Source organism: Vanacampus margaritifer, chromosome 1, assembly GCF_051991255.1.
Source record: "Vanacampus margaritifer isolate UIUO_Vmar chromosome 1, RoL_Vmar_1.0, whole genome shotgun sequence".
In the NCBI taxonomy this organism is placed as follows: Eukaryota; Metazoa; Chordata; class Actinopteri; order Syngnathiformes; family Syngnathidae; genus Vanacampus; species Vanacampus margaritifer.
In genome coordinates this window covers 33218726-33231563 of record NC_135432.1, presented here as the reverse complement: position 1 = coordinate 33231563, position 12838 = coordinate 33218726, and the positions used below count along the sequence as shown (strand labels likewise).

Below are 12838 nucleotides of genomic sequence, written 5' to 3'. Positions count from 1 at the left end.
TGTTAATTTACCAGGGCTCCAACATGGAAGTGTTATTATTTTACAACACAAGTTGCCGAAAGCGTTTTCTAGGGAGGGCCTCATGCTCACATATGACTTTCAGCCAATAAGATACTGTACAAACCTTTCTCTTAAAACATGTTGGGAAATAGGAATTTCTTCTCACTGCATAATGAATTAAATGGAATCTGTGTGTCTCTGCAATGCTTCTAAGTCATTCACTATGAGAATTGGGAGTCCAGCCTTCTTGTGTGGAGTTTGTGCAGGGCCAAATTTTCATTCCTATCAGCAAAATGATGCAGAAGTTCATGAAAGAAAGGTTCTTTAAATGTTAAGAATACTTTGAAGAAGTGCCTTGGTGCAACCTTTAACCCACCTTGCGTATTTGTTACTCCTGACCAGCCATTAAGAAAAGAAGGGATTTTTTTTTTTACCCATAATCCTTTACGGCCACCACAGAAGTTTACTGACTCTGTTTCTAGTTTCCCACATAGAGACTTATATCAGCAATACTCGCCATCAAGTAATGATGTTGGTGGAGTTGAATTCACTTGGAACAATAAACAGTGGTGTCTTTTCCTATGTTTGAAAAAAAGCATTTGTTTTTCACAAAGGTTAAAGCGGAAGTCAACCCAGAAATGTTCTTTATAATACAGTCTATGCAGCCTTGTTTGTGTAAAACAGGCATTCTAATTAATATTGCATTTGTGGAATATGAATTAAGCAGCAAAATCCACCCGTTTTTAAAGCCATCTCAGAGGGCGGCCATTTTGCAACTTGATGCCAACTGAAAATGACATCGTGCTTGTTCAGGGATCCGGTCACAACCAATCACGGCTCAGCTTGTGAAATGTTACATGACCAAACTCAGAAAACGGGTAAGCCATGATTGTTTGTTACCTGTGCCCTGAGCAGCTGTGATGTTATTTTCAGTTGACAGCAAGTAGTAAAATGGCCGCTCCCTGAAATGGGTGAATTTGGCAAAAAAAAAAAAATCACATTTCATAAATGCAGTATTAATCAGAATACGGTGTTTAGACAAGTAGGACTACATAGAATATAATATTGTAAAGAACATTTTTGGGTGCATGCTTATTGAAGTTTCTAAATTTTACACGGGTGTGAGTGTAAATGATTGTTTGACCAGTCCAGGGCCTACCCTGCCTCTTGCCTAAAATTCAGCTGGAATAGCATAATAAAATAATAATAATAATAATTAATAATAATATAAATAAAAAACACACATAGTAAATATGAGACACAGAGTCACTTTTAAAAACGGCATAATTAAATTTATTTCAAAGACAAATTGAACTTGAAGTTCATCTTAGTTCAGTTGAATTCTGAGGGAAATGTACAGCAGTGCTTAAAAGGAATACTGTACAGAAGTATAGTAAACGAGTCTAGGAAACATGAATACACAATATTGTTTCAAAATGTATACCAAAAATCACAGCTTTTTCTGTATTGCATAGTTGTTGTCATTATTTGTCTATTATCTATAAGTCGGTGCTATGATCAGGGTACATACACTGGGCTCCAGTTGTTGCCTTAATCAAGATTTTTTTTTTTAGACTAGCATTCCGGTTATGCCAAAGCTGACTCTAGATGAACCTCACATCAATCACTTACTTGTGTTTGCAATGTTTTTCTTATTAGTTCCAGTTGAGCTAAAACACAATCACTGCAAGTTGTTTGCTGCAAAGTGCTTGATCATAGAAGCTCCAAATAGCTAAATACAACCTTAACTAGCTGCAGTGTGTATTTCAGTTCGCCTGCAGATGAATATAAATTATGCTTGTACATGAATTACAAACACTTACAGTATATAAGCAACTCACAGAGAACACTGTCCCCGAGAATCCCAATGTTCTATAAATTGGCAGCCTAATGTTAAGTTAATGGACAAAAATATTTTTGTTGTTTGCTTGATGTAACAGAAAACAACTAATTCAAATTTGAAGGTACTTATGATTAATCACAAACGCCCCAGTTATGTTAAAAAATGCAATGCAAATCCTACCAGAAATTATAAAAACGTCTTACACATACAGTATGCAATTATTGAAGCCAACTGTGTCACCGACATTCTTGTCAAATTTTTCCCCCAAGATCTACAGCTGACAATTCTTGTATTTTTTTTCCTCCTGACCCACACTTAAAAAACAAACAAGGAAACCGTGTCACTACAGTTTACAGTTAACAAGAAAATGCATTTGCTGTGTCGTACACAGCCCCGATTTTGGAAGAAGTGGAACATACCCAAGTGAAAGACAGAAAGTGTTTACAGAAAAAGGCTTTGGAGGTTTGTGAGGTTATTGATAGATAACCTGAAATCCTGTCATCCGACTTCAGTTTAGTGGCTGAACTCATCAACTAGTGGTCTGTCAAAGCGCACCTGTGTCACCTGATGTATGCTGCACACACAGCAAGCACTGATGCCTCTATATTTGTCACTGTAGATGGAAGGAGTTCTTCCCCTCTGCTGAGACACAAAAAAAGGTGAGAATATTAGCAGCGATGTGATGGTACAATAAATCAATTTGACTACTGTGCATAGTTATAATTTGCTTCTCTTACTGTCTCACAATGTCTTCTGATGCATTTGTCCTACAGTTCCACTTCATTGCCGAACTCCTCGTCTTCTGATTCAACTTGTTCAGCATCTACTACGCCCTCATCATTATCGTCACGATCATCCTCCTCTGGTTTGGCATCACCTTCATCAAGCGGCATCTCCTCCAGGAAGGCCTCTTCATCACTCCGAATCTCCTCCCTTTCTATGTGTGGTGCATCGGTTTTTGGAGAGGTAAGCAGTTGTTCTGTCTGCTCAGTAGAAGGCTCGTCATCTGAAGCTTCCTGCGTTGGCTCATCTGAGTCAGACTCTGTGGCTACAAGGTTGGCTTCCTCATCTGTAGCTGCATCCTCTTCCTCAACAACAGGGGCTGGCTCTTCTTCCGCTTGCTTCGCGGGCTCTGGTACAGCTTCAGCATCTCCTACCATCTTAAAAAAAGAAAAGACAAGAAATGATGTGCTAGAAGGCCCGTATTATCCCGTGCACAGCAAAAAGGCCCGGGATTTTTATGGCCATCAACTTCATCTGTCATTTGAGCACCTACACGTTCTACTCTTAAATGTGCTCCTTCCCTGTCAAATCCGACCTTCTGTATATTCTCTTTTTGACTTAAGTGCTTTTCCCCATATGCGCTTCTGAGGTAGTATAAAATCAGGCGGCAAAAAATGCTGCCCATTTACTGTGCATTCGACCCCTGCGATAAGAGTTGGGGTCGGCCCATGAACATAGACAGGTCCGAATGTGCACCCTACTCCATATATAGTGCCCTACTGAGGGTCACGCTATTTTGTAGCTGTGTCCGAATGTCCAGGGAGCGAAAATGTAGGGCCCTCAAAATTACCCACAATGCACTCGGAAAAGTAGTGAACATTGATGCTCACTCAACCGCGTTGATATAAACCACAATGCATTGCGAGTGACAGCGCGAGAATCAAAGCGATGCATTAACTCGATAATATGGAAATAAGTAATTTTTTTTAGTTGATAATATGTGCAACAAAGGACATAAGACACAATTTCAAAACATTTTCATTCACAATAAATAGAGAGATTTATGTGCCAGTACGTCATGACAGGAACGGTGGTCACGTGATATGCGACGAGGTAGTAGTGAGCTGGCTGTCCGAATCGCTAAACATAATGAGGGCATTACACATTAGGCCACTATATAGTGCGGGGCTATATAGTGAATGAGAGGTTATTAGACATTCAGGGTGGACATTCAGACACAGCCGCAATCTGTGACCAATAAGAAAAATGATGTCATGACTTGGTCCACCAATGTTATACACCACATATGTCGGCAATCTTGTGGATGATATATTTGCATATTATGCTTAAAAAGGCAACCGATAAGTCTGTCGAACTGTACAGTATAAATTTTCTTCTGATGGTGATGGTCTGTCTAAGTATGACACTAAGGCTACGTTCACACTGCAGGGCGTGATGTCCAATTCAGATTTTTTGTTAAATCCGATCTTTTTATGGACTGTTAACATTACAAAAACAAATGCGACCTCAATGTGAACGCAACGTGCGCAATGAGCGTTTACAGAAATAAATATGGCCCCGACTCAACGCAACATTTTCCCTCCAGTCAAGCCACCTAAGAAAGCGACCTTTATCAGTGCCATATGCAAATTTAGCTATGCCACTGATTGGTAGGCTGGCGGACTCCTTTCGCGGACGTGTTTGGAGTTGGATTTGTGTGTCTTGCCTGCATGAATTATGCAAATTAAGCTGTGTGAACGCCCGCTCCCGATTGGTGGACTGTTTTCACGCTCATGTTTGGCTGCTGTCCTCGGCTTCCTCGAGCGTCAGTGTTTACAATCAGAGCAGAAACCCGTCAAGCTAATTTTTTCCATCTCATAACGCCAGAGTAGCGAGGTTGGAAGAGGTAGAAATATTTGGAGGGAATGAGGGGGGACTCCTCGATATCTTCATTTCATTGAAGATGAGGTTGCGTTATTGACGGGTGTGATGAACCGTCTGCAGGGCTGAATTTCTACTAATCTAATCTAATTCTAAAAAAAATCGGAATTGTACTGTTTCACACTGCATGAAAAAATCTGATACTTAAAAAAAAATCGGAATTGAGCTGCAGTGTGAACGCAGCCCAACTGTGTATTGAATGTGCAAAAAAAAGAAAAGAAAATCCCAACCACTTTAAAGAAAACTCTAAAAGTACAAGTTGGTTGAAGTCAAGCAGAAATGTGAATCTATTACAGAATGTATGTCAGGCAATTAGTGGCTTCATTTAGATAAAAAGTTAATGATGGTTCCCTCTGGGCATGTAAGGAACAGAGAAGCAAAAGAGATCATATGCAAGGTCCTCTGCAATTTTATAGTATAAATATGATTGTATTATCAAACTTTGAGTTTCTGTTGTTTGTGGTGATATTGCACTGCATTCACCCACTATATCCACCATCAGATTCAGATTTACCTGTGTAACCTGCCGCTGCAGGTTGTCCAGTTTCGTCTTCAGTTCTGCTTGAAGGCTGTGGCTGGCTGAGTTCTGTTCCCGAATGCTCATTTGAAGTACACTGATCTGTTCCTCCACGTCGGCCCGTTCGGACTGCGCGGAGCGCTCATTTGGCAGCAATTCTCTGAAGGTAAGCATATTGCAGTTTTAATATTGCAGGCTGACTAGTGAGTATTAAACATAAAAAGTGTCGAAGCTTGGATACTAAAACATATTTATGAAATATTTAGCCTCAATGTTTTGCAGATTGGTGTATTCTTACAATATGCTCATGAGGCTTAGCAAGAGAGTAACACAGAGCTGTAGCCAGTCAGGCTTTGACAAAGCAAACATAATGTTATGGGTCAGAGGACGGGAGGTATTCCCTCCCAGTACAAAAAGCCCCTTTCTCCAACCTGATCGTCGCCATCTCGGTCTGGTACGACTTCAGCCGCACCTGCAGGCCCATCAGCTGTGCAGTCTGCTCCTTCACGTTGTCTCTCAGAGTGGCAACATCATCTAACATGGCTTCTGCTACTTCCAGGCGCCCCATCACGGCTTGGACCTGTTTCGACAAGTCGGCGCTCAATATAGCGAGGCCCTCCGCCTGAAGCCCGACCTCCTCGAACTCCTCAGACTTCCCCTGAATCCTTGCCTGCAGCTGGTTCAGCTGTTCCACAGACACAGTGGTCCCCTGGATCTCTGCCAGGCGGGATTTCATCTCCGTGTGGAGTGATAACACCTGAGCGGGGAGATCCGAGGTTTTGAGTTGCTCTGCGGTAGCCAAGGCCTGGTCTACCTGTTTCTGGGCCAATGTGTACGCCTCTTCCAGAGCACCGATGCGACTTTCTACATCATCTGAAACACGCATCTGCAACGACAAGTGTAACAGGGATGTTAAGCACCTTATTAAGAACGCTACCAATTCCGGGCTGGAGCTTGTTGACCGCTTCTTATTCCAAAGCAATATGGAATCCAATGAATCTGAGGGAACTTGCAAGGATGTCCCATTACTCTTACAGGTTAAATGTGTTCCTTCCATATCACTTCAGGTACATTTGATTAGGTGTAAATGGTGGTGTAATTACTACATGTGCTGGAGCTATTGTTGATTAGTGACTATATATATCATTAAATCAGATCAACATTAATTCTAGATGAGAAAAAAAATATTCTAAATGTAGTTATACTGTACTTACAAAGGGGCCAAAACAAACAAACACGTAATTGTTTACGTTCATATTGAGCATTTTCTGAAATAAAAAACAAAAATCTCACTTCAATTCTTGTCCGTTAACCTTTTAGAGGCAGCCAGTAAAGAGTGTCTGCCCTTGTGCTCCAGTATCACTTCAACCACAGACTAAATTTAGCCTTGGCACTTTACGGCTCCAGTGTGTGTATTATTAATAATATTATTTATACCAACACAGGAACTGCAGGCTGTGGCGCCACAACATATGAGCTCGGACACTTTCTATAAGAAGGTATATAGCCTACTAGTTAGTTGCTGCTATATACTGGAGTTATAGATAATCAGTGGGTCATTCATGACAACTCTTGCCTGCTTGCAAGCGTCAACGTGTACTGCAGCCTGGGTATGGTGCTGCAAGCAAATCACTAGTTGGCATTTTATCACTGACTCTAAATGAAGTTCTTACCTTATCACTAGTCTGTCGCATGGTCTCCTGTGACGCCTGCAGCTTCGCCACCTTCATCTGCATGCCCGTTACGGTGTCTGTCAAGTGGGTCAAAGTTTGGTGCTGCTGGTAGCAGAACCATGCTCCAGTTGCAACGCCGACAACAACGACGAGACATACAAACAACACAAGCGTGTAGCTATTCCCTCCAGCTCGAACTTCAGTTTCCGGAATTTCACTTTTGACTTGGTCCTCTTCGTGTTTGTGGTTGCTTTTCCCCTTCCGATGCTTGGCCGTCATTGTGCCTGAGCAGAGGACACGATGTTCCGGGAGGGAGAGAGAGAGAGGGAAGCGCGGTGGGTCACAAGCGCTTAGCGCTACCTTACCAAATTACACCGGCTGAGTGCACGTTGCAGAGCTTGCTGCAATTCTCAGACCGGGATGAGAGGAAGTGAAGGGGGCGTGTACGGTAGTACTTGTCGGTCCACTCCGGAAGCTTCGCCATCTCACTGGCGGGGAAAGACCACGCGTGGCTGAAGAATGCAGATGACAGCTGAGATGGCGCGCGGTCATGCATCACGCAACCGCATTCTTCTCATGCCCCCTTTTGAGCACATCAGCAATGTTCATGCCTTTCAAGTGTTGAACATGGTCGTTACACTGGCGTACAGTATTGGTAATTCCAAACATCTTAGCGTTTCTGATCTTTCAGAATGCAGCAATGCACATTTCCACGGTGAAAACAAATGGCGTATTGTATTGCCTTTGCCTGTGACTAGCATACAAACCAGGCGGATTGTTATAATAGTCAAACGACATTTCATCATATTTTAGAATCAAAACAATCCTCACAAACCCATTAAATTGTAACAATCCAATTAGTCCAATGCTTTTTTTTTTTTTTTAATGAACAGAGAAGGTCATTTCACAGAGTGAGGCCTCCATTTTGACTTGTGACGTAATCTTGCAATTGTCAATACGAAACAAAAATTACCATTCTAAATACAAGTGGCTGTTCTGGGGAGGCCAGCGCAACCCCTAACACTGTGTCTGAGCACCAAGTTGTGTTGCCATGAAGTAGAGTGATGCAATCTAGTAGGACTGGGCTTAAAAAAAAATATATATATATATATATATATATATATATCAAATAATCGATATTAAATCGATTTTCCTTTTCGAACCTGATATTGATTAATAAAACCATAAATCAATTATTTTAATATAAATTTTCCCCATAAATTTATAGGAAAATAGAGTGCATGTGCATGTCCATTGGACACATTATGATGCTATATCAGTGCTTCTCAATAATTTTTTGTTACGCCCCTCCAGGAAGAAGAAAACAACCCCCACCATGGAGAGTTGGGGATGCCAACTCTCCATCATGACTATAAATAGTATCATCTGTGTATAAAATTGGTGTACGTAAACCTCTACAGATAAGCCAACACTCCTTCTGCACTCTCTTAGTGCACCACTGCCACCTACTGTAGTGTATGTGCCATTACACTTTATTCTAGTATAGAAGAAAACATGTTCCCTGAAGTCACATGCGACCCCCAACCCATTACATTCATATTTTTAATTAAGAAAGGAAATGACCTCCTCTCTGCACTTCTTTGACCATTCCCTGGACTTCACCATTTTGCAAAGACACCATTAACTGTCTGGATCACATCACGTTCCTTTTAAATTTGCTTTTTTTTTTTTTTTTAAACCATTATGGTTCTGTTTACACTGACTGGTGTTCTCAACCCTGATTAAAACAACAGCAACAACATTGATTGAAAAACACTGTTGTAAATAGTGATCATTTTTAAGGGGTTGCATATTTTTCCCAATGAGAATTTCATAAAAAGAACATTTGTTAGTATAGCCTATTACACAAAATATTGATAAATTCTCAAATTGGAAAATTCACAGATAAAATGTGGAAATTATGTGGAATAGTCGTTGGTCCTATCTGTTGCGTTTCAGAGGAACTGCTGCACTAGCCAAGATTTCTTAAAACATACATGATACATGAAAAGGCTTTACTCATCATTAACTAAATACTATTTTTCCTGCTGATGTTTGTATAGATCTAAATACATTTTTAAATAAAAATAATAATAATATTATGATGATGATGATGATGATGACGATGATGATGATGATGATGATGTGTTCAAAGAAAATAATGTGTCGGCCATTGCCAGTCATGTGGCGGTGCCGTAGTGCCCTCTATTGACCAAGCACTACTGCCTGAAATTTATGGAACGTTCCACCGCAACAGTGACCTTGCAAGAGCCACATATCACTCAAAGGAGTTTTCCACAATCATACCATGGTTTTTCAGGTGTACGAGAACTCACAAATAGCCTACCACGAGAATTCAGCTTGCAGGCAAGGTTACCGAATTTGCTTGTTGTAACTCTCTCTAAATGCACTTAAATTTGTTTCTCTCTCTGTCTCTCTCTCTGTCCCTCTCTCTGTGTCTCTCTACCCCCCCCACCCCACTCTCTCTTATTGAAGTAGGCCTACTTAAATTGTGTATTTGTCTGTTGTATGTCAGGCAACCTTATTACAGTGGTATTTTATTGTAATGAAACACCTCATTTAAGTAACCGACTGAAAGTAACAGGAATAATCTTTCTTATTAAGTATTTATAGCATAGAAGTAGCAAATACATGAAATATATTGTCTTTATGCTAATAATAACTTTTAAAATTATAGTGATTTTAGATTTGTATTAAAAAAATAACTGCGGTAACAGGACCAGACAGCGATTTAAAATGTATTCTAAATTACATTTATATATATTGATGTATTTATTAAATATGCAATCAGATTAATGTACAGTATATATTTTACAGTTAATTTTATCATGCATTTGTGGATATTATTTCCCAGGACCGCAAATGGTATTGATTGAATGGAATGGCCTGTATTTCTACAGCTAACTACCCAATTGCTCTCACTGTATTCTAATCATGTACAATTACCACAAAATCTGCTGCAAATCAGATAAAATTAAATAAAATCACTACACAAAATGTTGACAAAAAAAAACATTTATTTCAGGTTTTGTAACAAACCAACAAATTATGTCATGTAACTGAGGGATTATATCCAAGCAGCATAACTACAACAACAAAGGCATCTTGAGAGCGCTAGAAAGAAAGGAAGAAAGAAAGAGAGAGAGAGAGAGAAATCCTCAAAACAATCCTGGTTGTTCTCCGATTCTTCACTCTGTATGGGAGACAGACAAGCATGTTGCATTAATAATTAATAAATAATAATTAAATAATTTGTCCCTCCCCCTCCCCAAAATTTTGCATTAAATTATACATTTTTCTTTGTTTTTATTATTATTACAGTCAAAAATTACTGCACTTTCCACCCTATTGTCACAGTTCTTTCAATATCAACTTGATTTTTTTTTTGATCTTTTTTTTTTTCAGGGAAATTGTCTAATGCAAATAAGCCACTGCTTAACACATCTAGATTTTACTTTTGAAGAATACACCAGAGCGGATAAAGACAGCAAAACTCTTGTGGAAGCAACACCTCATCAACCTGCCAAATTATACTTGTCAATTTGTGTACCAATCTGTGCACGTGGCACACAGAGAAGACACATCACCAAAACCCCAAAAAGATGAACCTCAAACAATTCCCTATGTCAGAAGATCACACTTATAGTGCTGTTGCTAATTGTGCATCGAGAAACATTGCATTGCTGCTTAGCTTTTTGGCTTTGACATGATAGTGTTTTAATGTAGTCCCACTGTCACTTCTAAATGGCACCTCCTCGGCCATCTTAACTGGCCAGCCAATGGTGGAGAAACTCTCTGTGTGCATGGTATTATTAAGATTACCCAAGCCCCTTGCTGACAGAAACATTTTTGGAAATGACTTAATTCCACATTTTATGGGTAGGCAGGCACTTCAGAAACCTACTTGTATGTATTTAATTAAAAGGTCAAGTGCACCCCTCACCTCTGACACTGAGCATGGTGGAACATTCCGATCGGCCCAGGGCGTTCTCTGCTGTGACTGTGTACTTTCCCACATCTTTAGTGCTAACGCTGAGGATCAACATGGAGCAAACTCCACAGGTATTTGAGATGTGATAGTTGGTGTTTGTGTTCAGGTTGACGTGATCTCGGTACCACGTGATTCGAGGTTTGGGGTTTCCTGTCACAGCGCAGGTCATGTAGCATTCATAGCCTTTTGGCGCCGCGTGCAGCTTCAATGGTACGATGAAGTCCGGAGAACATCGCAGGTCACGTTCTTCTCTGTTCGGTAAAGTCAGTGAAAGTTTTTCTGCAAAAGGAAGGTTTTGTGTATGATTACATGAACTCAAGCTTTGAGCTGTTGTTTGTGATGTGGCAATTTAGTAGCAGAGTGTCCTGCTAGATTCACCAGATGGCATTTAACTTTTTTTTCCATAAAAAATAAATATGTAAAATGTATTTTTATATTAAGTACAGATTTTTACCATACAATCAATAATAAATGAATAAATACTATAGTATATAAATAATTAGTGTGGATGCAAATTAACTTTATTAGAGTTTCGCTTTTTTACTCTGTTGCTGCCATCTCTCCGTGTCTTCCTCAGCCATGGAAACAGACAGTGCAAAGTGAATGTGGGCAGGTCTATATCAATTATGTTTTAAATCAAGTTTGAACATATACATGAAATTTGCTCACAAAAATGACCTGATTGATCTGCTTTGCTGTGCCTAGTAGCTAAACAGAAATATTTTTCAGCTGGCGTCGGGCTGAAACCTCTTAAGGCACAATTTGGAAAATATATTTTTTCAAAAATGTATTCTTTTGGTCAGTCCACACGATGATGCAATGTTAAAGGTTGAACAAACATGCTGTTTTGGGGGTCTCCTGAAAAGTAACTATTTTGGAGATACAAGGTTATTTGATTTCTGTGTGGCTTGTGTAAAACAGTATATATATATATACACATATATACACACATATACATATACACATATATATATATACATATATATATATATATATATATACACACACACACACACACATATATATATATATATATATATATATATATATATATATATATATATATATATATACACACACACACACACATATATATATATATATATACACATATACACACACACACACACACACACACACATATATATATATATATATATATATATACGCAATACAAATTAAAAAAGCCCAATAAAAAACATGATCTTTTTTCTTGGTATCAGTCTTTCTGCTAGTATAGAAAAAAAAATGGAGATACAGTGAACCCTTGTTTTTTGCAGGGAACAGGAATGGAACCCTGCTGCAAATAGTGAATATTTGTGAATTATATGGTACTTCATATATATTTATTTTTCGCCCTCAAGGCCCTCAAAGCGTTTTACATTGTACTACTCATTCACCTACCGATGACGCAGCATCAAGATCAACCGGGAGTTCAGTATCTTGTTTAAGTATACTTCGACATGGTCAGAATGGCATTGGATTGAATCCACAACCACTGGGTTGGGAGACGACCACTCTACCACTGAGCCAAACCGCCCCCAGAGATACTCACCTATAGATGCCCAAGATGGCGATAAAGCCCTTTTATTTGGTTAGACAAGGCTATGTCCAGTTTAAAAGAAGCTCCTCCCTTCACTTCAATATTGTTCTTTGGCTCAAAAATGCTATATTATTATTATGTCAGCCATGGTGTTGGCCTGAGCACAAAAATCAAAGAATTTACCAAAGCCAAACGAAGACTATGCGAGGTTTTAGCGGCCATCACCCCCCTGGTTGTATGATACACAGACCTTTCTTTTTCCCCACCGCCCAGGTGGGTGACTCAGATGGTGCGGACACACCCATGTCGTTCTTGGCATAGACCCGAAAATGGTATTCCCTCCCGTGCATGATATTGCAAACAGTGAACTTGTTATTGAAGAGTCTGTCGGCCACTGCGGTCCACGTGTGCTTGGTCGAGTCCAATTTGGAAATTGTGTAATGCAGCCGATCATCAAGCTTCTCATCAGGAGAAGGTTGCCAAGACACTTGTACCGTACCAGGCACGTTTTCTTCTATTTCCACTGGCCCGGGAGGCTTAGGATCATCTGCAAGCACAGTTTCACATATCAACTTCAATGGATGCT

General features: G+C 39.7%; 2 protein-coding genes across 3 annotated transcripts in view; both read right to left on the bottom strand.

The window, feature by feature from the left end:
- Positions 1-1266: 1266 nt before the first annotated feature.
- Positions 1267-7170, bottom strand: LOC144040991 (uncharacterized). Of its 2 annotated transcripts, none has more exons than XM_077555245.1 (5): positions 6698-7170; positions 5456-5910; positions 5022-5184; positions 2581-3003; positions 1267-2482 (listed from the first exon to the last, which is right to left on the bottom strand). In XM_077555245.1, the coding sequence occupies exons 1-4, from the start codon at positions 6974-6976 to the stop codon at positions 2611-2613; spliced, it is 1290 nt and encodes a 429-aa protein (XP_077411371.1). In that variant the 5' UTR covers positions 6977-7170; the 3' UTR covers positions 1267-2482; positions 2581-2610. The 2 variants fall into 2 exon arrangements, with proteins under 2 accessions (XP_077411371.1, XP_077411370.1); XM_077555244.1 differs by having other exon boundaries at positions 1267-2485; positions 6698-7168.
- Positions 7171-9715: 2545 nt separating this feature from the next.
- Positions 9716-12838, bottom strand: part of LOC144057673 (immunoglobulin-like and fibronectin type III domain-containing protein 1) — a 41334-nt gene continuing 38211 nt past the window's right edge. Inside the window, exons 24-26 of the mRNA XM_077575506.1 lie at positions 12503-12799; positions 10662-10988; positions 9716-9911 (exon numbers count right to left, since the gene is read on the bottom strand). Of these exons, the coding sequence (XP_077431632.1) occupies positions 9907-9911; positions 10662-10988; positions 12503-12799 (629 nt within the window). The 3' untranslated portion in view covers positions 9716-9906. The remainder of the gene's footprint in view (positions 9912-10661; positions 10989-12502; positions 12800-12838) is intronic.

Excerpts from the sequence above, each read along its gene's own strand:
- LOC144040991 (XM_077555245.1), bottom strand. The coding sequence starts at position 6,976 with ATGACGGCCAAGCATCGGAAGGGGAAAAGCAACCACAAACACGAAGAG. Across the intron at positions 5,911-6,697 it reads TGCGACAGACTAGTGATAAG|ATGCGTGTTTCAGATGATGT; the intron begins GTAAGAACTTCA and ends TTGTCGTTGCAG. Across the intron at positions 3,004-5,021 it reads TGCAGCGGCAGGTTACACAG|ATGGTAGGAGATGCTGAAGC; the intron begins GTAAATCTGAAT and ends TCTTTTTTTAAG.